Here is a 26746-nt window from a genome sequence, read left to right as displayed (position 1 = left end):
ATTCGTTTGCGTCTTTAAAACCTGGAAGCAACAGAGTTTGAACTCCATTAATAAAATAATTACACACCGTACTTTTACAAACCTCACGAGGATCTCCATCCATAGAATACAATGATTTCGATTTCATGCCTTTCCAAGAGTCCTCTCAACACTATATAGTGGAGATTCCTCCGTAAAAAAATTGCAGCTATACGACGATGAAAATTACCATAACACTACAGGCATATCATGTACATTTGTAAAACAAGCTCCAAACATCTCCTTTTTACTTCTCAATGCCCTGCTGCAGATACTGTATCAAGTCATACCCAGCGGTCGTCCATTTGTTGTAAGCATCTGTGCACACATGGATCATAAAATTGGCCGCCTCACGCTCACTCATCTCTGGATGAAATCTCTTACGAAGATTTCCAATAGGGTCACCGCGGCTGAAGCAAGGCAACCCACTGTCTAGCATTAACGACACTGTGTTGATGATCCCATCCATGTATCGGCGGGCGGCAAGGTACCCTTTAACGCACAAGCTGTGGACGGATTACATAGAACATCACACACGTTTAAACTTCTAGCCAAAAAGAATCAACATAAAAATATTATCCAGAAACATCGTGAGGAAAAAGAAACCAAAAAGGACAAACCCCTTCCTACCTCACAAATTGGTTCCATGTATCGCTCTTCATAACCCCAGAAGGGTCTAATAACTGTGTCATCTCATGGCTGAGCTTAAAGTGCGCACTTTCAAAGCGCATGTTTCCACCCGGTGAAGTTTCCAAGATGAAACCAAAATCAATATGAACAAGCCTTCCCACGCTGCATTAGCAGGCATGTCGACATCAGTTTCAGATCAATCCTTACTTTCACAAATTGTATATCTTACATGTTTCAAGTATAGCATTTGGAAGTGGCTAATAATACATATGAGTGGTTTGAAGATCAGTTTTTGAGTTTGCTATGCTTGTACCATATGTGCCGGGTGCCTACGTATAAGTCTCAGTCCTTCCGAACACAAATTTGACAAAAAAGAACAAACAAGAAAATAAGAAAGTAAAAGGGTGCTTCGAAGATCGTACTTGTCAAACAGAAGATTCCCATTGTGTCGATCCTTTGGTTGAAGTAAAAGGCTAGCAACTGCATAACCAGCACTACTAATGATGAAGTTTTCGCGGGCAGCTTCAAAGCTGGCAGACCCAACAGGTCCATAATCCTGCTGAAAAATCTCAAACAAACCACCATCCGTAGTTTCACCCATCTGACTTCTGCTCCGTGCATTAGGTACAACCTGCAATAAAAAAATATATTAAGAAAGAAACCAAATGTGCCCGTACTACTATGATCAGCCATTTAGCTCAAGGGAAGAAGCTTGGGGAGATCATATCCCCCAACTTTAGACATCCCTTGGAATGGCAATTACAACGTCAGATTACTGTTTTGAATCTCTGATACCACTCGATGCAATTACATTCATAATTCACACAGTAGAGCTGAAGATATGAATGTCTAGTAAATCAAAATTCAAAATTAATTGGCTAAGTGACACAATCGATGTTGGAGTTTCTACTTTTGGTTGGCTTGAGCCTTAAAATGTCTATAACTTGTGCTATTCCAGCATAAACACATAAAACCTTGATGAAAGTAGTTGTAGGCAATCAATCTAAAACCCATGCTTAAAACATCCAGATTTGACCCCTACTTCAGAAAATTTTGTACCAAAGCACAAAAACCAAGAGATTTTCCACCAGTAGATTACCAAAAAGACAAGAAAAATATTGCAGCCCTTCAAATCCCTCAAACAACCATTGGGCCTAGCCTTGTGGCAGGAAAACACTTGATCCCTGATTTCTCTTCTGACAGCAAAAATGTTTTAGTTTACAAACTAGTTGGAGGATAATATAAAATAGAAAAAGCGGCTCCACTATTTTCTTCCTTTTATGTTCATGGGGAAGATAAAAACAAAAATATTATCCGGATAAGATTCTTAAAAACCATTGCTGATACATTACGCAACAGCTAGCTTCAAGGAAAGACTTTTTTCAACCGCTTTCTACAAATACTGTAGTATTTAACTATATGCCAAAGCCAAATCATTAAAAGAAATAAGGCAAATGTAGCCAGAACCTTGTTAGATGTGAATAACCGTGTGTTCATTCAGGGGACACTTTATCTGCCACATTGTATCTCTTTTATCAATAAAACCTGTGTTTCTCGTATAAAAAAAGTAGTCTGAACATTGCCTAGCACACCCAAATAATGAAAATGGAAAATGAACTGGACTGTAAAATCTAAAGCTTCACATGGAATCGTGTAAATTAAAGAATAAGATCTCTCAGCAAAATAGCACGCATGCAGGACCCTAAAAAGTAGTTGACAAAGATCCAAACCTCAATAATGCCTCTCTCTGGGCCAGTTGGGAGCACACCATACGGAAACAAATAAAGATTAATTCCAACTGCTTCAAATATGTCTCTCAACAGGGAAATCACTTGAAGAGCAAGAACATCCTGGCGGCAATCATCTCCAACCTTCAAAAAAGGGAGCTCCGTTAAGCCATGAAATAAGAAAAAACTTGAACATTTCTAACATTTCAAATTTTCATAGGAATAAATAAGAGGTCACTAGTTTAAAAATCCCGAGATTAATTGTCTGCATCATGTAACTTCTTTATCCATCATATCCCACAGTACAAACTAAACAACATAAGCAGCCTTTCAACCATACATGGGTCTAATCAATTTGAGATGTAAGTGGATAAGATTACCTTGAAAATACAAGCTTGTGGTTTTACATCACTGCAGTCCCCAACCCGATCGACAACATTAAATGTTATCATTATAGGAACTTTTGCTGCAGATTGCAAGGGTATTCCACTATCTACCTGAATTCCCCTTACAAGCTTGGTAGGAGCAGTTGGCAAATAGAGATCCTCTCCCTCAACTTCAATTTTCTCCAACTCTCTGTTTAAGCAGATTGCATATTAGCATCAACAGCATATACAGACACACACGTATATGCACACATGTGCTTATGTGTGTGTATATTTATAAATTATGAGCTCAAACATCCAAAGACCATTTTTATAGAAAAAATCCCACACAGTACAAGTATACCTCCGGATACCAGCTCGGCGTTCTTCCTTTGGAAGCGGAAAGAGTACACCGGAAATAGATGTAACCTTGTCAAAGAAATCAAATTCTCTTTGAAAAATATCAAGTGCCTTGGGACTGAAACCATCAATGATATGCTGTCTAACAAGAGGCAACAACTCTTGAAACGAACTATTCTGAAATGGAAGCATCAATAAATACAAGTTATTCAACAACAAAGGATGAAGAAACCCAGACCATGTGAACTCATGTGAATATTCAATTTACTTAAGACCTTTTAAAAAAATTTGTACAATTGATACAAAATGATGCAAACATATCTTAGCTTGTACTGTTCTATACACGCGAAGATCAGATATACATGCTGAACGGAATTACAATTTTTTCTGGTGACGCAATGGCTTTTGATAATTAACTCTGCAGTTCTGGATTTTTATTTTTAAAATAAAAAATGATAACACATCAAACCGGTATACAAACTTCTTGTTCCACAACTGCGCATATTGGACCGAATTAAAATTAACTGGAGATGCTTCCAACTAGATTACAAGTCCAATGCAAAAGTTTAATCCAAGTAATGTTGTGATTTTCTACACAAAATGCAAGAAATTGGTTCTTGAAAATTCATACTGACCGTCCCTTCAGTGATTCAGAATGCAGGGATGACCTAAAATATAATAATGCATTATCTATCACCAATCACCATAAATTCACTTATTAACTCATGAACCGCATTACAGAAAATGATGCAAACCTTTTACTGAAGATATTCCATTCCTATAAGACAAAGTATCATTGTAAATGTTTAGTAAAACTCCTAGGCAGATACTAGTATATCACAGCATACTGTGTAGCAGATACCCCGTTTCTATGCATATCTTAATTTATACTCAAATATGACTTTATGATATCATTTCTCATATATTCTCTAGATTTAACAGTGCAATGCTGACTGTCTTCAGCACAATTCCAACCAAAAGACTCAAAACTTTAAATATTAGTTATCAACTTTCAACATAGAATCAAATTCTGTGGTATCACAAACAAAACTTTAAATATGCCCAAAGTTTTGGTTGCCAATTGACAGCATGTAATGAAAACGCAAGGCCATTCTCAGACTGTAGGCATACCTTCACAGGGACGTCATCTTTTCTTTCTGATTCTGGAACAGATGTCTCACCCTGCCATTAATAAACACAATCAAATTTTCCTAAAAAGATATGCACGTGGACTTTCATGTGTGTGTGTGTGCGCATCTGTGTGTGTATGAGAGAGACGGAGGAAGGAAGGAAGTAGATTAGTTTCGCAGAATCAGGCTTCACCTGTAAGTGCCAGACTAAAATATGGGCAAAGATATCACTTCTTTGAGCTGCTCTAAGCAGATAGCCTTCTACTAGCCTCTGCAAAACAAATTAAGTAGAGATCAGATATATAAAGAAAGACTTGCAAACAGCGACACGGAATACGTAGAACAAATGTCTATGATGATTGCACCTCCAGAACGTGTGGTCAAATTAAGGATCCTCAACCTTAGTCCTACTGACCAATTACCCAATCAACTTTTATAGAAAATAATAGAGGCAAATCGAATTATAAAATAATTAAAAATATATAAACATAAAGAAATTAGCTGTAAAATTTAAATAAAAATAAAATGCATAAAAATTATAGCGGTAATAATAAATAACAACTGGGAAAGTTGAATCAAATTGGTGGTTGATCAGGAATCCCTGCTATCGTTGATCAGAGATTTCTCAATGAACAATATGAATCGGAGTTTGGAAGGAGTCGTCGACCAGCAGTGGATAGAAGAGGATTTATTCAATCACATAGTTTGGGCTCCTAGAATATGGCGCCTTGGGGCTTTCGATTGATTGCATCCAAAGGCCCAATGAATTGGGATTTCCCTATTGGGTCAGGTCATTTCGGAGCAAGCGGATCATTTATGATGAATCGAGAAATAAACTTATGATCTTAAGGATCTTATCTTGACTGGACAGTATTCATTTCACTCATTAGAAACTCCTCAAAATTGTATTACTATTATTATTATAAAGGACAGAAGTCTACATATAAAACAAGAAAACACAGTTTTATTGGTTTTCTGATACATGCAATAACGACATTAAATGTTTCAGAACTGTGATATTTTTAGTTGTACTTAAAATCGCCCAAACGTAAATGGCACAAGGCACAATTTTTTTGTAGTAAAGACCCCTGAAGTTCACCCCAATATGAATAGAAAAACCATACATCTTATCTTCAGGTCAATAAAAAAGAATCCTACACTTGGCTGTTTTATTAAGAGTATATGGTATGAGATTAAGAAGTCAAGGATTCTAAAAACTTGATTGGGCATTTGATAAGATTGAAGAATGATATACAATAAAGTAAAACTGAGTTTTACCTATGCAAATAAACTTTCCAATTGCATCCCTAATACAAAACTAAATGAAAACAAATGTAGCTAAAGGAATGAATTCAAAACTTCTATTAACTTACCTCATCATCATATCGCAGAGCCTGCACTAGCTGTGGCATGAAGAAAGTTACTCGGTCTGGAGGATAAGACTCCAGCACCCTAAGAACGTATGCCATGACACGAGGATGGCCCTTATATGCAGGAATAAGGAACTCAAGAGCTTGTGTAATTGAGCAAGCAGCCCAATGTGGCAATTGTTGCAAAAGTGCCGAATTTTCATCAACTGCTTTTGGGGTTACAAAATACGGCAATGCTTCAGGAATGGGGCGGATATCCAAGATATGTGACTGCAAAAAACCCCAGTTTAATCAAGATGTAATAATGTACGACATCCCAGGAGCAACAAATGGGAATATGATTGGTGTCAAATATCAATAAAGAAATTATAACAAAAGCAAATTTATTGTAACTGAGTATTCCCACCTCCTATATGTATCCAAAAGGACAGATTTTTTGGACTCAGATAATAATGTTTTCAACTAAAAGGGTGCCTTGGCTCATTTTTAACAAGCCTGAACAACATGATGGGGACATGCAGACATCCCTGCCTAAGAGGCAATTTGTATACTATAGTGTGTCCTGCGTGCATGCATGCGTATGTACACATGAATGTCTATGAGTTACATGTATTCATATACATATATAAGGCAACAGATAAGTACGGGAATGTTTCTCAAAATTACCGTAGTATCCCTTCCTCCTACTACTTAAGAAAACATTACACCAATAGCAACAGATTAGCGATGCTTAAGACACATAAGATGTGACTAACAGTTGTGATAATACCCAGCAAGAATGCAGTTAGGTCAGTCAGAATTTAAACCATAAACAACAAATTGTTCTGTTAATAAGCAGTCTCTTCTTGACCACTTATGGCCTCTGGAAATCTGAACAGATGCATGCATAATGTCTCATCAGTTATATTTTCCACAGGAAAAGTATTTAAGACATGCAAATAATTATACTAGCTTAACTAATATGCAACATCCCAAATTTACCATTCCTACTCTCCTGACTACTAACAAACATACCTGAACCAACTGGGTAACTTCAGCCTTCAAAAATGTGTTTGTTGGGAACCTTGAGGCCAAGGATAATGCAATTCGAGGATCTACAGCAAAAGCGGTCCTAGCATGCTCAACCCATTTATCCGAACTAATTTTTTGCCGTGAAGAGGCACTCTCCCTGAGAATAACAGGAAATTCAAAAGCAGTATGTTAACTTTTACATGGAACCATGGGTATTAAGAAAAGGTTCCAAGTCCTTTACTAAGTGATGAATAATGTGCCAACAAAATTTTACTTTGTATTAGTTGGTTGTGACCAAACTTCAAGCCTGTCAGCCTCATGCTGGCATAGCATCAAAAGTAGCTGCTTCCGTTTTTCTCTTCCCACAGCATAGTTCTCCATTTGACCCCAGACAGGATGATATTGATCATTCTGCAAGTATTAAGTGACTTTACAGATATATTGCAGAAATACCTTATGGAACCCAGTAATAGGGAAAATAAAATAAGAATGCATTAGACATCGTGTTCATGAAGAAGAATCATTGAATCCAAACTCTACTGGCAGAAATCTTGCGCTGAAAACATAGCCATCTTACCGCATCAACCAAAGTGGTCCCATTTTCTCGTCCGCTCCCTTTTGAATCAGAATAGATTGCTGCATCTACTCGCTCATTTGAAAGGTAGTGGACAAATAAGGAGATGGATTGAGCTTCACTCTGAGAAAAATTCATATAGCTAGTATCATACCATTCAGGCTCATAGGCAAACCAACCCAACGAGGTCCTGTAACATGCATCAAGAGAAAGTTTCAACCAAATGGGAAAATGTGAACACAATCAAGTTGAACAAGAATTCATTAAAAGCACACCTACTGACTTGGACAAGTATGCATACACGGTACATATGGTGTCAACCTATTATTGAATTAAGCAGACAATCTTAATATGATATATTTGATATCAATATTGGCAACAGAAGATATACCAAAATGCTAAAGTATTTCTTGCAACCAAATTCCTGTTTCTTTTTTCTCCAATTTTTTTTTTTTTTTTTTTTTTGGAGAAAGAGGCAACTTTATTGCTAACAACACATAAAACTACAATGAGTACCCAACTTCCTACTTAAGACCATCAGCAATATAATTGGCCGAAGTTGCAGTCATGTACTACTGCAATGGAGTGGGTACGGATCAACAAGCAAATAAACAAACACCAGCTCCTACATAAACCTTCTAAATAATTTGGCATATTTGGCAGCCAATCCAGATATAGGGGTAAACAGCACCCTCATTCATGAAGAAACCAAATAATTTCCAAGACACCACCACTATACAACGATCCACTCTGTTAGTTGCATGACAATGTGTTTCAACTAAGGATCCTAGTATTTGATCTACTGTATCTCAGCTTGTTCAACAGAAACCTCCGCCATACAGCCACTGTTTGCCATTATTTCCCATGATTTGTGGAAAAAAATACTTTCCAACTCCATCCTGTAGGGTTTCCCCTCCTAAGATCCAAGATAGAATACTGAATTAATAAATAATCATTATTTGTATACTCTTCCATAGATTATGTCAATTCCTGTAATTTTCAGATAATTACGAACTCGGGAAAATTAAGACAAGTTGAACCAATAGAGTTGCATAAACAAAGCATTTTTAACTCGGTCGTTTTTTATGGGAAACAAATTTTATGTAGAAAACATTAAATATAAACAGTGGACAAGAAGGCCACAACTTGGAAAGCAAAAGTGAAAGAAAAAGGGAACTTTAACGAAAAGCTTCCGGTACTGTTCACTTTAACAAAAAAACCACATTTTTACACTAAAAAGTCAATCCCGGTACATTCACTTTACCCTTTATTTTGTCCTTATCGTTAAAACTCAAAGTTTTCAAGCCCTTTTCATTAGTTTTCCTAATGTATAGAACCAAGTGTGCTTAAACACTAAAACACAGAACACACATCCTAGTGTATACAAGCAGAATGCATTAATGCATATACAGTTGAGTTATTGGTTCGTATTGAATCCAATTGATGGTACATATGGTTGCCTTGAACTCTAGTGAGAGAGAGAGAGAGAGAGAGAGAGAGAGAGAGTTGTATACATAGACGTCGATAGGCCATATGAATATCAATGAATAAGCGTTCATGTACATGAAGGCAAGAAATTGTGCTACAGGTACATACTACCACGAGAAATGATTTCCACATCCCTGTTATCCCCATGTACTCCCCTGCTTATTTCTGGCCTTTGGATTGAACAAATCAAATGATAACCAAGCGCAGAAATAAGCAGGAGTGTATAAAAGGAGATAAGGGTTGTGCGTATATCATTTCGTAACATGCAAGTAAAGGTGCCCTCATATGATCAATGGTGTGTAAATAAATATAATAATTATGAATAAAATTCACAGCAAAAGACTAAAATGCAGTAACCTATATATCCGGTCTTCCAGCAACTGAAGCCCCGTTTTAAAGTTCTGCAAATTTCGCTGGGATTGGCATGAGCAGAACTTCAGTCCAAGAAGCATGACAGTAAAAAATGTACCAGTAGCAGCAGGATGGCGCGAAAAATTCCAGGGAATCTTTGTAATCCCTTGCAACATTCGTCCAAGAAGTAAGAGCTGCTCAACACTGTTGTGTCGAACTACCTATACAGCCAATCAAAAAGAAAATACATAGGTGAGAACACATAAACCATGTCAAGTGACACAAGACAAAGTATATAACTAAATGAGAACCATCATTTAAGCGGTTATTTTTTCCACTGAGAATAAATTCCCCAACTGGAACACCATACATAAAAATAAAAAATAAAAACAAAATGATGTAGAACAAGATAGGGATCGATTAAAGTGGCTACAATTAGAGAAAAGAAAATGGTAGACGCTAGGCGAGAGACGATACAAGAAAGAAAATTCAAGTCCAACCATCAATTATTTTATGATAAAATAAGGAGGCATAACGTTGGGATTTTCAGGTTGGATAAATAAGTTTCAGGAAAGCTTGAAGTTTTAGGTAAGTTTGTTTTTCCTTGTCCCATAAAAAACTAACGAAAAAGACAACAATTACATATACACCAATAGTTAGAAATAGTCATCTTGTAAGGCTTTTAGAATCGTTGAAGTTATCAGAAAACAGAATTATGATTCCCATATTCAAGTTCAAGCACATTATCAAATTACTAGGCAAATCTTTACTGCATGGTAGTTAATATTTATTCGTGCATGAAATCGGTACAATCCTCACCTCAAAGCGATCCATGAAAAATCCAAGCCATAATCTATGAGCCATTATTTGCTCAACAGGATCAATTTCAGGCTGCGGTTCTGGCTCTCCAGGAGAAAGGTGAGGCCTTAATTTTGCTGCAGGGCCAGCATATTTCACATCAGATGCAAAGATACCACGTTTTGTATCAATGGTCCACAACCATGCATCAACAAGCTCCGCAAGGACTAGAGATCCCAGTTCAGGCGCAGCAGAAACTAACCAAGTCCAGACAAAAACGCCAGTTTCCATTGCATCGGGCGTGGAAATGTAAGCTGGACACCAACAGAGAAGACGGAGTAGTTGTGAGAAGCCCTCTACATTTGATTTTGAATTAGAGCCCTGGAATAGAAAAAGAAAAAACAAAATCAGATAATGAAACATAAAGGCTTAAGAATTGAGCAAGCAAGGATAAAAAAAAAAACGATAGTACATGTTTACCAGATTTGACAGTAGTAATGCGGTTGCCTGAGAACAAATCTGGCGAAACTGAGACTTGTCCACTTCCACACCTTTTTCTGCAGAATTCACAAATTGCTGTAGTAAACGCACAAACTTTGTGAGCAAGATCCCATTAAATGAATCGTCCTCGGCTTGTGTCTGTTGACGAGGTCCTGAGATCAACCTTTGAAGGCCCGCACCAATACCAAATCCAGTCGGTGTCGTACCAGATTGAAATCCACCAATGCTGTTATACAAGCTTCTCATGCCAGCAATTTCTCCAGCATGGTTGCACTTAACTGTTGCACTAACTATGCCGGTACTGAGCACCTCCAAATTGAAGGCTTCTAATAGTTTCAAGTTTGCTCCTGATGCTGCAGCTGCAGCGGCCATGACTGCAGGAATATTTGCTGTTTGTAGGCCATTCCAGCAATCAATTTTACCTGTACCAATCCGTATTTCTGATAAAAGCGATACAACATCAGTTGTATGCTGAGATCTTTGCCATGTGTTTGCTTTACAAAGCTTTTCCTGCAGATGCAAATAAAAGAAAAGAACAATGAAACAAAAAAAAAAAGACACAAAAATGAGGCTAAAAAGATGTTTGATAAAGCCCAAATGACGTGCAGGAATTAAAACACTCAACATATATACGTCCACTCGAGAAGTTTTTAGTGTTCAGCATTCAATTCTAAGCGACTCAAAGACAAATTAATACACTTGAAAGACTCATATTATTGCACTTGCGAATTCTTATAAAGATAATTCTTCATGCCCAAAACATTGATCATGTGATAAAGAGACTCAAAGAAAACAAACAGTAACGGACTCAAAATATGTGTAAATTGCACTAATAGAAAATGGAAGACTCTCAATCAAGCAGTGCTTCATACTTAGATAGTCTTATATATCATAATTTGAAGTTTGCTCCAACATCACAAATACTCCAAACTTTCCAATGTGAGGCAGTATATCATATGGAGAAGGCCCTGATACACCCAAGATCAGCCTCGACTTGTGTTGATTACTCCAGATTCTTATCCAGTTAACTTTACGGCAAGTTTGACTTTTGGATACGACATAAATACATGACATGGTGCCACAAATACACATTAGGATATGAGAAGTAGTGTCGTAAAATTCTTTTATGTTAAAAAAAGGCCTAAGAGTATAATAATTAACAGGGCTATACAATTTGGAGATATCTTGGTTGTTCAATTCTTTTAGAAAATATTATAATTTAGAACTTCTACATGATAATGATGATCAGAATTTCTTAACTGTTATATCTGGATCTTACATTTTGGAGATATCTCATCACACGGTGTCATATCATCGTCGTACATATTCATGAAACATGACCCTCAACAACCAATAACACTGGTAAGACTATATTTCTAGATTCAAATACATAATAATTTAACTAAAAGAAATTCATGTTGCTCAGCTACCATCCTCAGTGTACCTATCATATCACCTCACCACCTAAACGTTGACCAATTAAACTTCTTCGGTTGGATTTTAGTTTGTTATTTGTTCACTAAAATATATTTGGTTTCATTTCTTAAAATGTATATTGAAATAAAAATGAATTAAGACTTCAAATGTTTAATCGTCAATCATCAAACAGGTTGAATATGCTTTTTTCAGAATAAAAACAATGGAAGTACAATGCAGTGGACTAGAAGTCCAGCACTAAAGTTTCAGGTTGAGCATATTCACCACTTGTTTTGCAGTTATAAGATGTCGGTATGTATAATTCAATGATACGGTTTCAGTAATTCATTTTACTTTCAAAAAACAGCACCTAAAAATGTGCAGATACATTAACTGAACTTACAACTAAAACATGTACAAGTTGTATATTAAAAACACAATTAAAAAAGGTATAATATCTTAAAAGCAGAATACTCTGAAGTGTATAAGATCTCTTGTAATAAGCCCGAGTATAAGGTCATGGATAACTGATATGGGAACCTACAAATAAGAATATTACACCGAACTAGCATACTTAAAGATCCATTTGATGTCAGTGTATGTCAGAAGAGAGAAAAAAAATGACTGCCCAAATGTCCAAAACCTTAAAGAAAACAATTGTAGTTAAGAGGAGGTTCTAATTGTCTAAAATTATATTACTTACCACATGAATGCTCAAAGATTTGATAACAACAATAAACATATACCGACTTCATAAATAGAAAGTATAGTGACCAACCTGGAGAAGGCCCTGGCTAGAGCAAGGAGCATGTGAAAGTGATTTAACAATCCACTCCCGAACAATCTTTTGGTACAAAGAACGAACTGTCACTACCCAAGCAGGATCATTGACAATAGTAGAAGGTGAATCATTATGAATTGAAAATAGCAGGGAATCAACACAAGATGAATTCCACAAGACCTGCATTCATATCGTTATGTTTCAACTTTACTGGGCAAGATTGATGACAATGAGAACCGGGAAATAATTGATATTAGAGTAACTTTACTAGTATAATCTTACCTGTGGACACCTATCTTTAAGCTGACTCAGCAAGTTCACAGCAACCTCCCGAATGTGTTCCTCTCTCTGTGACATGCTTTTGATGAGAAAGCAAGCATGGGTAGAAAGAGTAGATTCCCTAACCTCAGCTTCATTGCCTGTTTCAGATATTCGATCTTCCTGAACAGCAATAAGAACAGCAGACATGTGAGCACAGATGCACACATGAAAGAAGAGCACAGATTAAATCAACCGATAAAAAAGGAAAAACTATTATTTCAGAAGCTTTATGAAAGAATAAAACCATACCAGCCACGACACTGCTGTTTCAAAAGCCCTATGCACAGTTGCCATCAAGCATTGGAAGACAGCAGGCACAAGATTTGGAGTTTTTAGGTATTCAAAAACACAACTGAATGCACTTCTAGAAGCAGCTGAACTAGTGCCACCATTGAGGATGCCACCATTGCTGCTGAATCGTATGATTTCCAAGAATGCTACCGCAAGAAGATAGGTAGCTTTCACACCTGCAAAGCATTCGAAAGTAATACTTTAATATTTGTGAGAAGAGTAACTGTTAACAAAATCCAGGGATCCTATTTTTTGTAATATGAAAATCAAAATTGTAGACAGTTAATGAATACAGAGAACGTATATTTACGTCAGCAGTAAATAAGCACTAAGGAGTAAGAAATTTAATAACCTGATATAGTGTTCATTGCTGCAACATCAACTCGCCCTCCTAGAGCAGTAGAAAGAGCAGCTCTTTGGGCTAGAGCAGCTTTCTCATTCCCACTCCCTCGACGACTACCAGGATTGTAGAGAGCATTGAGTTCCAATTCATCTTCAAGCCATTTCACTGAGCTAACAACCTGAAATAAAGACATTATCACGTAAAATTTCACAAACAATCAGTTACAATCACATAAATATTTGCACTCATCCTGAGTTGGACAGAAGTTGAGTTCAACAAATCAGTGCAAGGGAAACTACTAAAGACTGGGGGTAATCAGTCCCAGCAGACACAGATTCACATGGAACTATAACTGTCTAAACATCCTAAAGTACTTTTAACAGCAGACATGAGAGAGAAACAAGAAGTAACTAATTATTTGGGTTTAGGTGAATTCCCTGATAATTGAAGAGAATGTGTTGATTAAGAGTTAATATACTGTATATAGGTTTAGAGATAAAGAGATGTCGATAAAGAGATAGATAGATAGTTTGTGTGTGTGTTTGTGTGAGTCCCATTAATCAAATCTTCCTTCAAAGCTTTTATTGCAAAAATCATCCTTGTGAAGATCATACTTGTAGGAACGGTCTAGTTTTTAGTTTTAGATCTTCGTGCAAAGATCATCATCGGAAAAAATCATAAAAATCCAAAACCATTTAAACTCCATTAAATACTTTCATTTTAGTGTTTTCTTCAATACCGTGTTCGTCTATTTTTTTCGCAGGAAGATCATGTTTAATGATTTCCAATGTGTGTAACTTTTTGCAAGGATGACCTTTGAACAATGAATTATAAGAAACAGTTTGGATAATTGAAATAAAACACGGAGCGGTTCCCACAAGGTGTCCCTCAAATAAAGTTATTTGAGATACTCTCAATAGAAGGGGAATATATTTGCCTCGGTTGGGTTGTGTGTAGTTGGAACCATTTAAAATAGTGGTTATCCATCTGGTATGAGAGCATTAGATGTAAAACAACATGAAGAGAAGAGATTCACTATTTTACATTATGTAGCATACTTCTTGGGTTTTTAACTCCAGAATAGTAATTTGAAAAAGAAAAACTAAAATTTGGGAACATATCCTCGCAAAATACCAAATCAAAGCAAGAAGAGGGGTAAAAATTTTGTTAGTTTTGGGCTCGTCAATTTGTGTCCTTTTCTGTTTAGGATTGTTTTAGGGAAAGGGTGCACCAATTCTGCTCCTAAAAGGGCTAGGAAAGAATCTTAGTTTCCTTATTCAATGTAGATTAGAAATCCTAGAAGTCTATTTGGAATTGGAAAGGAAGTCTAAATTCCTATTCCACTTAGAATAGGAATTATAATCTGTAAAGGACATGTAAGCCAACCCTATATCTATAAATAGGGTGCGGCAAGGCTGATTTTCAGAGAGAGAGAAAACAGCCAAACAGCAGAGAGGTTTGAGATTAGTTCTAGGGTTTGCATAAGTTCTGTAATCTCTATTATTAATCAAAGAAGAGGTGATTTCTCTACCTAGGGAAATCACAATTGGACGTAGGCATAAGTTCTGCCGAACCACTATAATTCTTGTGTGTTTCTAAGTTTTCTATATTTGCTAGTTTAGTCTATTGCCGTTGGTTACATCAAAGAACAAGGTCCAGTGTGCGGGGTTTTTTCAACAATTGGTATCAAGAGCTAGGATCAAGGTGTTCCACGATGTTAAAAGGGAAGATGAATGCGGATCAAGGACCTGCGTTAAAACCCTTTGACGGCAAGGATGACTTCACGGACTGGCAAAGGATGATGAAGAATGTACTGATACAGCAGGATTTGGATGATGCACTTGATGGTAAGAAGCCGGAAAGCATGACAGAAGCAGCATGGAATAAGGTTCTCAAGAAGGCCAAGAGTTCCATCGAGATCCATCTCACAAGATCAGTTCGGTCACACATCACCGAAAAGATGTCTGCCCAGGAAGCATGGGAAAAATTGGAGAATGTTTATATGGGAAAAACCGTGTCCAATAAACTTTTTCTAAAGGATGAACTATTCAGGCTTCGACTAGAAGAAGGAGGTGATATTGAAGATCACGTATGCAGGTTCCAGAATTGCATAGCTAATCTTCAGAAAGTCGAAGAAACTTACAAAGATGATGATATGGCTATCATCCTGCTAAGGTCTCTACCTTCGTCTTTCAAGCACTTTCGAACAACTCTAATGTTTGGAAAAGAGTCCTTGAAGCTTGAAGACGTAATTCAAGCTCTTCAGTCATATGCTAAACTTGATGATATAACTGAAAGCTCTCAAGGCCTTTATGCCAAAGGCAAGGAGAGGGGGCGGGAAAAGACAAGAGAAGAGAATTGGCAACAGAGGTAGGTCAAAATCCAAGAAGAAAAAGGAAAAGAAGGAAGGTTGCTTCGAATGTGGTTCAGCCGATCATTGGAAGAGGAACTGCAAGATTTGGAAAGAAAAGAAAGCCAAGATGGAAGGAAGCTCAGGTTCCGCTAGTGCAGTCACCGAACATGAGAGTGACGGGGAACTTCTTTTGGTAACATCGGACTCCAAGGCTTTCAATTGGATTTTGGACACTGGATGCACGTTTCATATGTGTGCAGTAAAAGAATGGTTTGATACTTTCAAAGAAGTCAGCAGCAGGGAAGTCTTAATGGCGGATGATTCTTCATGTCCTGTAAGAGGAATCGGCACTGTTCGAATCAGAATGTTCGATGGGATGATACGAGCTTTAGGGAACGTCAGGTATGTCCCTAGACTAAGAAAGAATTTGATTTCCTTGGGTACTTTAGATGAGGCCGGTTATGGGTACAAGTCTAAAAAAGGAAGACTCAGGGTAACCAAAGGATCGCTAGTGGTAATGCGGGGTGACCTACAACCCAATAAATTGTACAAGTTAATTGGGACCACTATAGTCGGGGGAGCAGCTGTTTCTGTAAATCAAAGTATAGAAGACAAGACTGAACTATGGCATCATAGGCTCGGGCACATAAGCCAGAAGGGATTGCAAGAATTACACAAGCAAGGCCTGTTGGAAGGCGTGTCAACTTGCAAACTGGACTTTTGTGAATACTGTGTTCTTGGGAAGCAAAGAAAGGTATCATTCGCAAGTAGCAGTGCAGATAGCCGAAGTAAGGAGCAACTCAGCTATATTCACTCAGATGTTTGGGGTCCTGCTCCAACTCAATCAAATGGTGGAGCCAGGTATTTTGTTACTTTCATGGATGATTTTTCTAGGAAGGTTTGGATTTATTTCATGAAGCAAAAATCCGAGGTTTTTGCAAAGTTCAAGGAATGGAAAACAGAAACCGAGAATCAAACTGGAAGAAAGATGAAGTATCTGAGAAGTGACAATGGAGGTGAATATACAAGTAATGAGTTCACCGATTACTGCAAGCAGGAAGGCATCATAAGGCACTTCACAGTAAAGAAGAATCCCCAACAAAATGGAGCTGCTGAGAGGATGAACCGAACTCTCATGGAGAGAGAAAGGAGCATGCGATTTCATGCAAGATTGCCTGATAGTTTTTGGGCAGAGGCTGTTAATCATGCAAGTTATTTGATTAACAGATCACCATCTACAATTCTCGGTTTTAAGAGTGCAGAAGAGGTATGGTCTGAGAAGCCGGTGGATTATTCCAAGCTCAGGGTGTTCGGCTGTAGTGCTTATGCACATATTCCAAGTGATGAAAGGTCCAAGCTCAAACCGAAGTCTATACATTGCATATTCCTAGGTTTTGAGAAAGGAGTGAAGGGTTTCAAGCTTTGGGATTTCAACAACAGGAAAAAGGTTGTCAGTCGAGATGTTGTCTTTGATGAGACAACCATGCCTCTGAATAAAGTCGAGAGCAGTAGGGAGAAGAAGGATGATGCTGGAATTGAAGCAACAAAGATTCCGTTAATCAGTTCAGATGAAGAAGAAGCTCAGGTGGAGCAAATTGAGCAAGAGGCCGAATCTGATGGTTTTGAGGAAGAAGAAGAGCATCAGCATCATTCACCAGTTAGGAATCAGGTGGAGCAAGAAACAGGACAGATTGAAGGTACTCCAATCCGCCAGATATCCCAAAGGAGTCAAACTCCACCCAACAATCCACCTGCATTCCAAAGATGCATAGCACTGGACAAACCTAAGCGGAACAAGAAGAAACTTGACAGGTTTGGGTTTGACCAAAACGAAGTTAATTATGCTCTTAACATTAGTCAAGGAGATCCGACTACTTATCGAGAAGCTATAGCAAGTGATGAGCGAGATAGTTGGATAAGTGCTATGACAGAGGAAATGGAGTCTCTTTACAAGAACTCTGTTTGGGAGTTGGTTCCTAAACCCAAAGACAGAAAGCTAGTTGGATGCAAGTGGGTATTTAGGAAAAAGGAAGGACTACATGAACAAGATGTCGTGAGATTCAAAGCAAGGCTCGTGGCTAAGGGGTACTCACAAAAGGAAGGGGTGGATTATGATGAGATCTTTTCACCTGTAGTCAAGCATACTTCTATCTGATTGCTTTTAGCAATGGCAGCTCAGCATGACATGGAGATTGAGCAGATGGATGTGAAGACAGCATTTCTTCATGGGGATTTAGAGGAGACGATATTCATGGCTCAACCAGAAGGGTTTGTTGAATATGGGAAAGAAAACCTAGTATGTCAGCTAAGGAAGTCCCTGTATGGCCTGAAACAATCTCCAAGACAGTGGTACAAGAGGTTTGATTCATTCATGCTGAAAATTAATTTTAGAAGGTGTTTGTATGACTGTTGTGTGTACTATCATGTGTTCCAAGATGGGATGATCATATTGCTATTGCTATATGTGGATGACATGTTAATTGCTTGTCAAGACAAGTCTAGAATTCAAGACTTGAAAAGGATGTTGAGCGAGGAGTTCGACATGAAGGATCTAGGTGCCGCACAGAAGATCCTTGGCATGGAAATTCAGAGAGATAGGACCGCTGGAAGGATTTGGATATCACAAGCCAAGTATATTCAGAAGGTTCTTGAGAAGTTCAACATGCAAGAAGCAAAGGTAGTTTCGACTCCTTTGGCAGCTCACTTCAGGTTAAGTGGACAACAGTGTCCTACGTCCGAGGAAGAGCAACAAGAAATGAAGAAGGTGCCTTATGCTAATGCCGTGGGCTGCCTCATGTATGCAATGGTATGCACACGTCCTAACATAGCTCAAGCAATCAGTGTCGTTTCCAGATACATGGCAAATCCAGGAAAGCAACATTGGGATGTAGTCAAGTGGATTTTGCGTTATTTGAAGGGTTCTTGGCGACAAAGAATTATGTTTGAGAAGCAAAAGGAAAATGCAGGGGTGTTAGGATATGTGGATGCCGATTATGCAGGGGACTTGGACAAGAGAAGGTCAACTTCTGGTTATGTGTTTACATGCGCAGGAGGACCAATCAGTTGGAGGGCACTACTGCAACCAATTACAGCTTTATCGACCACAGAGGCAGAGTATATTGCATTGGCCGAAGCTGGAAAGGAAGCAATTTGGCTTAGTGGCTTGGTAAGTCAAATGGGAATCACTCAAGATTGTGTGAAGCTTAAGTGTGATAGTCAAAGTGCCATTCACTTGGCAAAGAATCAGGTTTTTTCTGGAAGATCAAAGCACATTGAAGCAAGATATCACAGAATCAGAGATTGGGTGGAGTCTAAGGAAATTTGGATTGAAAAGGTTCATACGGATGACAATGCCGCAGATTTCCTTACAAAGATAGTGCCGGCTAAGAAGTTCAAGCATTGTTTGAACTTGATCAATCTCGTTGATTGATTAAAGTGGAGCACCTCCTCACCTGAGGTGCAATGAGGCAAGAAGGAGGTTGCCAAGGTGAAGACTCTTGAAGTTTTTCCAGAGCTACTTCAAGAGGGTTCAAAGATACTCTGGGGTGCAAACGATCAAGACTTGGTTTGACTCACCAAGGTGGAGATTGTTAGTTTTGGGCTCGTCAATTTGTGTCCTTTTCTGTTTAGGATTGTTTTAGGGAAAGGGTGCACCAATTCTTCTCCTAAAAGGGCTAGGAAAGAATCTTAGTTTCCTTATTCAATGTAGATTAGAAATCCTAGAAGTCTATTTGGAATTGGAAAGGAAGTCTAAATTCCTATTCCACTTAGAAAAGGAATTATAATCTGTAAAGGACATGTAAGCCAACCCTATATCTATAAATAGGGTGCGGCAAGGCTGATTTTCAGAGAGAGAGAAAACAGCCAAACAGCAGAGAGGTTTGAGATTAGTTCTAGGGTTTGCATAAGTTCTGTAATCTCTATTATTAATCAAAGAAGAGGTGATTTCTCTACCTAGGGAAATCACAACTGGACGTAGGCATAAGTTCTGCCGAACCACTATAATTCTTGTGTGTTTCTAAGTTTTCTATATTTGCTAGTTTAGTCTATTGCCGTTGGTTACATCAAAGAACAAGGTCCAGTGTGCGGGGTTTTTTCAACAAATTTAAGCAACTATGTTGCCTCACAAACCAGAAAGCATCCCCCAAACTAACTTTCCATGTTAAGGAGACAACAGAAGAGTATTTAATTTTAAATACATACACAGTACAAGCATCATCGACAAATGATTTCCTGTTTACGATAGAACCTGAGACAATTCACAGGCAATGCATAGTGTGTGTGTGTGTGTCAGAGAACGAGAGATTACTTTGGCACTACCATCCCAACAACAGAAAAAATAAATAAATCTAACAAGTGAAAGCACAGATAGCAAGTCCATAGTCACTTTTACAGCACAACATCAAGAGAAAGCAAAAATACTTCATTAAAATCTTACAAGTGGAGGTGTTCCTTGAGCAATTCGCTGAACAGCAGAAGACCACTGTGCACTCCACATGTATGGGCCACCCACAGCTTGTAGTGGAATAGTACCCATGCTTCCTACACTATTGAGTGAAGTGGAAAGTGGCTTTGCAGGTTGCTGAGCATTCTGTATGGGGGGTGCTAAGCCAAAAAGAGCAACATAGAACCACAGGTTGCGAAATAACTTTAAAAGTGAAGGCTCCACATCTCCTGTAGGATCAAAATCAGAACATATCTCAGCTACAGCAGGAAGTAGTGGTCCCAAAAAATCTCCTCCACTCCTGCAAGAGTTAGATATCAGATAAAAATTTGAAACACAACTGCAATGAGAAAAGGAAATAATTTGAAAAAGTAACAAAAAATAGAAAAAAAACTGCGAGTGCAGAAGTTGTAAATTAATTAAATTAGAATTATATGAAAAACTCTAGAGCATGCAATCAGCAGATATATTATTTGAAAGATGTCTACCTTCCACTTTTGGATTCAGCAGCGAGGCCTACATCTGAGCATAAAGACAGTAGACGGTGACGATAGTCTGAACGTAATTTCGCATTTGCAAGACCACTAGCAATCAGAAGAAATCCTGCAGGAAGAGTCTAGAATATGATTGAACCAGTGAGAATCCGTTTTATATCAAGTCAAGCAATCAACAGTATCATGTGTAGTTTTGCTTAAGTATACAGACCTCAAGGCGCTCTGTTGTGGCTTCTGGTGGCACAGTTTTGCTTTCAGCAGATCCTAAACTTGAAAGTTTAGTTAAGTAACTCCTTGTCATTAGAACAACAGTCTCCCGGTAGGACTTCTCAAAACCTAAACTTGCCATGCGTGATACAGCATCAAGGAGCTGTTGTACAATACAATAAATAATTAAGAAACCATATAATTAAGCATTTTTGCTGGATAATATTAATCAAAGTTACTTGTTAAAGATGTTCAAAGAAAAACCTATATAATAACATTTATGCCATAAAGACAGATATCATACCCGGAGTCGCAATAAACTAGGACTTGAAGCATCGCCCTCTTCTAAGCTTTCAATAAATAGAGGTAATATCATGTCCACGACTTCAGACTTCTTAACAGCAACATTCAGATCGGCTAGCAAGCGTATAACATTAAGCTGCACAACAGGAAGTGCCTCTTTGTCTTTATCAACCTGATATTAGCAAGATTTATAAGAATTAGATTAAGTCAAGATAGATAGACAGAAAAAATTGAAGAAACTCATTACTTATATGGCACCACGGTTTGACATGCTAAGAAAAGGCACAGTGTGCCATTCTTTCGGGTATAATTTTTGTATTAAGAAAAACTCTTCCTCGCAAGAAGTACATACAAGAAAGGGAGGAACAATAATTTTGTTGAAAAGTATATGTTCAAAAGCATGTTTACATCTAGCATGTAGAGACATAAATTAAAATAAAGACAAAACAATACACTTTCAGATGCAAGTAAATGTTCATATGCGCATTATACATGTAAATCTGTTAATTAGAATCCTGTATGCAACAACCAACCTGTTCCTCATAGTCATTTCGTTGACGAATACTTGTAGCTAATCCCATTATGAATGTGTCAACTGGAGCACGCTCCTTGATCCAACAAGATTCAATTATCTCACAACTTGTCTTCATCACACTCTCAAACATTGCTCCCTGGCTGGTTGCCCAAGTATCAGCCTGTAAAATCACATAGTAGAAAAGCAAAAGTAAATAAAGTGAAATTCCCTTTCACACTTCAGAATGATATTTAAAATGTAGCACAACTGAAAATATGCACCTGTGCGCATACAGTTAACACAACAGGTTTTAGGCGGATGAGCAAAATACGTAGTGCCTGGCCTCCACGCTTCACAGCAATTTGTGCAAGCCCAGACAGCAAAGAAGCAAAGAGCTCTTCGCAAACTTTCATTTTCCGCCACACGGAGAGCAAACAGGCTTCAGAAGCATCCATCAACAATGCCAGATTCTCATGTGCCAACTTCTTGGCTGATTTCATATCCGTATCATAGCAAGACAGGCAACTAAGAGTCAACCTGGCAGCAGCTTGATAAACTGACAGTTTCGTATTAATTCTTGATTTTAAAAGTGCCCCATGTTCAGTCCAATCCCGCTTTCTAATCTGCTCACAAGTAACAAATGACAAAAACAATCTCATATTTTTACATTTCCTTTTGCTCATATAAACTCGATTCTAGTTTTTCACATTGACAGCACTGTAAAGCAGTAACTTCTCATTGCAAAAACAATATATTCAAAACTAAAACATTAAAACCTTACCTTCAGAAACAATGACATAGACTGTAGCTGCCTCTTTGCAATAAATCTGACCTGTTCCAAAAGCGCAGAATCAATGCGGACTTTATCCAAAATATGTGCTACCAATTTGAAAGCAATATCTTGCTTCTCCAAATTCTCAACAGATTCTTCCTCAAATGAAGAAACTTGCTGCCTAAGCATCACAGCTCCGCCTCCATCACCGAGACCGAAATTCACACCTAATTGATCAACACCACTCTTCCACACAATGCTGCTCCCATTCATCATCACCGACCCCCTTGACGATATACTACCCGATGAACCTGACACAGTACTCGCCTCATTTCTGGGGCTGGAACCCTCATTCGCTTGGTAATGGTTTCCGTTCATTGGGGAGCTCTGTGCAGATGAGGTCTCCGAGTTCGCCCCAATTCGCCTCGGTGTCACCGGCGACTGAACCACTGGTCCCGAAACCGCAAAATGATCAATAAGCATTGTAATCAACTTCTCAGCATCCGAAGGCAAAATTGGCGGGAAATGTTCCGACAGTGCCATAAGAAAAGCCCGAGAAATCCCTAAATCTTCGCCGCCATTGCTAATTGCCAAAACTATGACCTCACCAGTGAACCCAGAAATCTCTGTAGCAAAATCGGGAGACAATTCGGTGGCTTTAGAAACGTAACCTAAAAAATCGGAGAAGAAAGAAGCGATCGAGTCGTTTCCAAACGATTGGGGCCAAAACGACCGATTGAACGACGCGGGAACCGAGCGCAGGAACTCGAGAACCACCGATTTCGGGCGGAGATCGGCGGAATCGGGGCATTTGGAGATGAAGCGAGCGATGGCGAGCACGGCATTGAGCTGAATCCGCGAAACCCTCGGCGATCCGCCGAGAAGAAACTCTGGAGGCGGACAACGGCCGCAAATCCACGAAAGCTTCTCGGTGAATTGCGCCGGGTGCTCCGCAATCAGGTCGCACAGCTCCATCAACGCCTCCATTGCGATCGAATCCGAGAACAAAAACCAAAATCCGAAGAAACTCAAATTCCGTGACGAATTCGATCCAGCCTGAACAATGCTTGAAGCTCCTCAGGATTTCCGCCTCGGAGCTGGACTGGAAGGTTCCATGGCCGTACAATGCAGGAGAGAGAACGAGGAAATTAGAGGAGGGAGTGTCTGTGTGTGTCTGGTTCTGGAAATGTCCGCTTTTTTTCCTTCTGTTTTTGGGCAATTGTGCTTCCTCCGATTTTGCTTTCTGTTTTTTCGGCGAATTCTTTTTTTATTTTTTTATTTCATTGTTTTTTGTTTTTTTTGGGGGCTCTTTTCTCTCGGCTCTCTCCATAAATTTCATTTTGCTATTTTTTTTTTTCTTTATAAGATAATTCATTTTATACTTTTTTAGATTAAATCTTTTTAAATTAAAGCATTTTTACATTTTTTTTGTCTAAAAATGGAGGTAACAGGTGGCATGTGACATCCCGTCCCGGGATTATTAAATGCACGTGTGAAATTACCTTTTTGCCCTTAGTTCGTTTTTTTGTCACGTTGTGGGTTGTTTTGTGTGGTGTGGCATGAGTTGGACCACACACACACACTCACACACACAGTCACTCTTCCCCTCCCTCTGTCTCTCTCCCCCGTGTCTCTCTCTCTCCCTTCTTTTTTCTTCTCCCTTCTGTGAGTGTACGGACACACACCAAGGACCTTCAAACCGTCACAGATCGAGGAAACCAAGGGTGCAGTCGTGATCGTGAGGTCAAGGGGAGCACGAATATATCATTTTCAGGTAGGAACCTCAACGTTTTCACGTCGAATTCACAAGCTCCGATTTATGTACTGTTCATGCAAAATTTATACATTGAGTTTTTGGGATTTCTAAGCTCATAGGTAGCTTGGTGGTGTCCCAAGGAGCCCCGGAGTGCTTCGTTGGACGAAATTGGACGTCGGGATCGTCCTACTCGAAGTTGGCCGGTTTTGGTTGTTTGCACAGGTAAGATTTTGTAATTTTTAGCCTTTAAAAGTGGTCCAACGTGATTCTACTAGTCTAGGGCTTTCTTTTGGTCCAAGAATCATAGAAAATGGTTGAGAAACGAAGGAGATTAGTAAGTTTAAACTTTTTCCAGTTTTCCGGCGACCGGAGTCCGGCGAGGGTCGACCGGAGAAGAAACCGGAATATTCCGTTAAGTTTAACGGAATATTCCTAACGGAGGTAACGGTATCCGGTTAGATTTGACGGAATATTCCGTCAGTTTAACGGAATATTCCTGACGGCGTCTGTTGACACCGTCAGTGTGCCTGGCACGTGGCCGCGCGTGGGGGCGCGTAGGTCCGTGCCTGTGCTGGCGCGTGGGGGCGCGTGCGGGGTCCAAAAAATTATTTTAAAAATATGGTTGTGATCCTGAGGTTGTGTAGAGCACGTTGGTATATTCATTTGTCCATTTTGAGCAATGTATGAGAAGTTATTACGAGAAACGGGTTATGTGCTTTAAAGTTAACGTTTTTATAGTTGTTTCGCATTTAGGTGACACGTACCCAGAGGACGAGCGTGCACACGCGAGACAGGGGGGCTACGACCCTTCTACATACCAGTGAGTGGGCTTTTGTTTTCCGTATATACCTATATACATTATATTCCCAGAAATTGATTTAAAAGGGTTATTTGCCTTATGCCATGCATGTTATTATTAACGTTTATGCATCATCACATTCATTAGTAGTGGCATGCATATACATATTTATATGTGGGTGCTGTGGAGGCATAGGTAAGTGCCAGGTAAGCGTTAATTAACGATTGCATTAATTAGTGGTTAGAGATGCTTAGAGAGCTCATAACCTGCACCCTCGGTGTTAGTGCTCCCGCCCAGAGTAGGGCACAGTCCTTCACGTGTTGTTCACCTCCCGCACCATACGCTCAGCTTGGATCCAAGCTAGGTGCATAGGCCTGTCGTACAGACCACAATAGGTGGTTCCGACTCGTAGGTGACCCGCGATTATTCGCACAGCCTTCACGTGATCGTAGCACTAGAGCGTATATATATGTTACACCCAGGCTTGTCGTACAGACCACTTTAGGTGGTTCCGACTCGTGGGCAGGTTTAGATATCGAGAATGAGATTTGAGCTCTAGATGTAGCCGTACAGGTCACGTAGGTGACTCCGGCTGCCTGATTACATGATATTGATTATGATTATACCTGGGCACTTGCATATCACTATGAGATTTTGGCATGGCATATCTTGAGCATGATTGGTATACCCTTGAGCATGTTTTGCATGTTTACACATACGTATATATGTTTATTTTCTGGGAAGTATACAGGTTTTACGGCGAGGGGTTAGAAAGTATTTTATAAATGGTTTTAGAAAGTTTTGTTTTTGCCCACTCACGCTTTTGTTTTGCGCCCCTCCAGGTTCTAGTTGCTTAGCCGTTGCGGAGGTTTCCCTTGTGAGCTTTTCGGCGTTCTGACAGACACTCCACATTGTAGGGTCGCCTTCGGGCGTACTACTGTTGTCGTTTTATTTGGACTGCTATAGACCTGCTCTGAATTTGTATCGCACTAACTAGCACTTATTCTAGTACTTGTATGCTAGTTTTTAATTATTCGTACTTTGATTTTACTACTTTATTAGCTTCCGCACGTGCACATGGCTACGTTACCTTTGTGTGACGGCCAGCACGCTCCGATCTCGGTCGGGGTGTGTCATGGCAAGCCCATCAGACTAACCAGTTCAGAGACCTTTCACATTTTTTGTTTATTGAGGAGTTACAATCTGTGTCACTTGTTGCTGTTAAGTTTTTATTAAACTTTATATTTTGGGTAGTCTTAATCTAAATGTTTTTTTAATTCATTTTATGTCAAAAATGTACTCAATAATATTAATTAATTAATTGCTATTTCTATAAAATTTGATCCCTTTCACAATTTGTTAAATTTAATAATCAATATATATCTAAAATATTTAAGAAATTTCAAAATATTTAAATTAAAATGGTTGAAAATTAGTTTGATCAAATCTCTAAAAGTCTTAGGTGTAGTCTAAGAAATCCAAAAACCAAGCATCTAGATCAAAATGCCCAAAAAAATTATTACAAAACCAAGCATCTAGATCAAAATGCCCAAAAAAATTATTACACTGGATTTGTATAAATTACTATAAAAAAAATTACTCAAACTTTGGTTTTAAACAAAAATAAAA

General features: G+C 38.7%; 1 protein-coding gene across 1 annotated transcript; it reads right to left on the bottom strand.

Annotated features, from left to right (window-relative positions):
• Positions 1-22: 22 nt before the first annotated feature.
• LOC137724382 (phosphatidylinositol 4-kinase alpha 1) lies at positions 23-23815 on the bottom strand. The gene is made up of 26 exons (XM_068463126.2): positions 22572-23815; positions 22072-22413; positions 21810-21971; positions 21278-21448; positions 20978-21136; positions 20761-20888; positions 20267-20573; positions 13485-13653; positions 13091-13308; positions 12803-12961; positions 12518-12700; positions 10303-10833; positions 9844-10203; positions 9031-9245; positions 7189-7375; positions 6886-7022; positions 6615-6768; positions 5604-5870; positions 4424-4501; positions 4232-4282; positions 3105-3277; positions 2756-2951; positions 2379-2519; positions 1071-1279; positions 649-810; positions 23-524 (listed from the first exon to the last, which is right to left on the bottom strand). Exons 1-26 carry the CDS (start codon positions 23547-23549, stop codon positions 266-268), a joined length of 6096 nt encoding a protein of 2031 aa, XP_068319227.2. The 5' UTR covers positions 23550-23815; the 3' UTR covers positions 23-265.
• Positions 23816-26746: the final 2931 nt, after the last annotated feature.

This window comes from Pyrus communis, chromosome 5, assembly GCF_041283825.1.
Source record: "Pyrus communis isolate YQ-2024b chromosome 5, ASM4128382v1, whole genome shotgun sequence".
NCBI classification, from domain to species: Eukaryota; Viridiplantae; Streptophyta; class Magnoliopsida; order Rosales; family Rosaceae; genus Pyrus; species Pyrus communis.
The sequence above is the reverse complement of the archived record's forward strand: the minus strand, read 5'-3'. Positions and strand labels throughout refer to the sequence as shown.

Bases quoted from the DNA above. Each gene is read 5' to 3' on its own strand.
- LOC137724382 (XM_068463126.2), bottom strand. From the start codon at position 23,549: ATGGAGGCGTTGATGGAGCTGTGCGACCTGATTGCGGAGCACCCGGCG. The intron at 21,972-22,071 runs GTGCATATTTTC...GTGATTTTACAG, and splicing joins TGTTAACTGTATGCGCACAG to GCTGATACTTGGGCAACCAG. The intron at 13,309-13,484 runs GTTATTAAATTT...AATGCTTTGCAG, and splicing joins AGCAATGAACACTATATCAG to GTGTGAAAGCTACCTATCTT.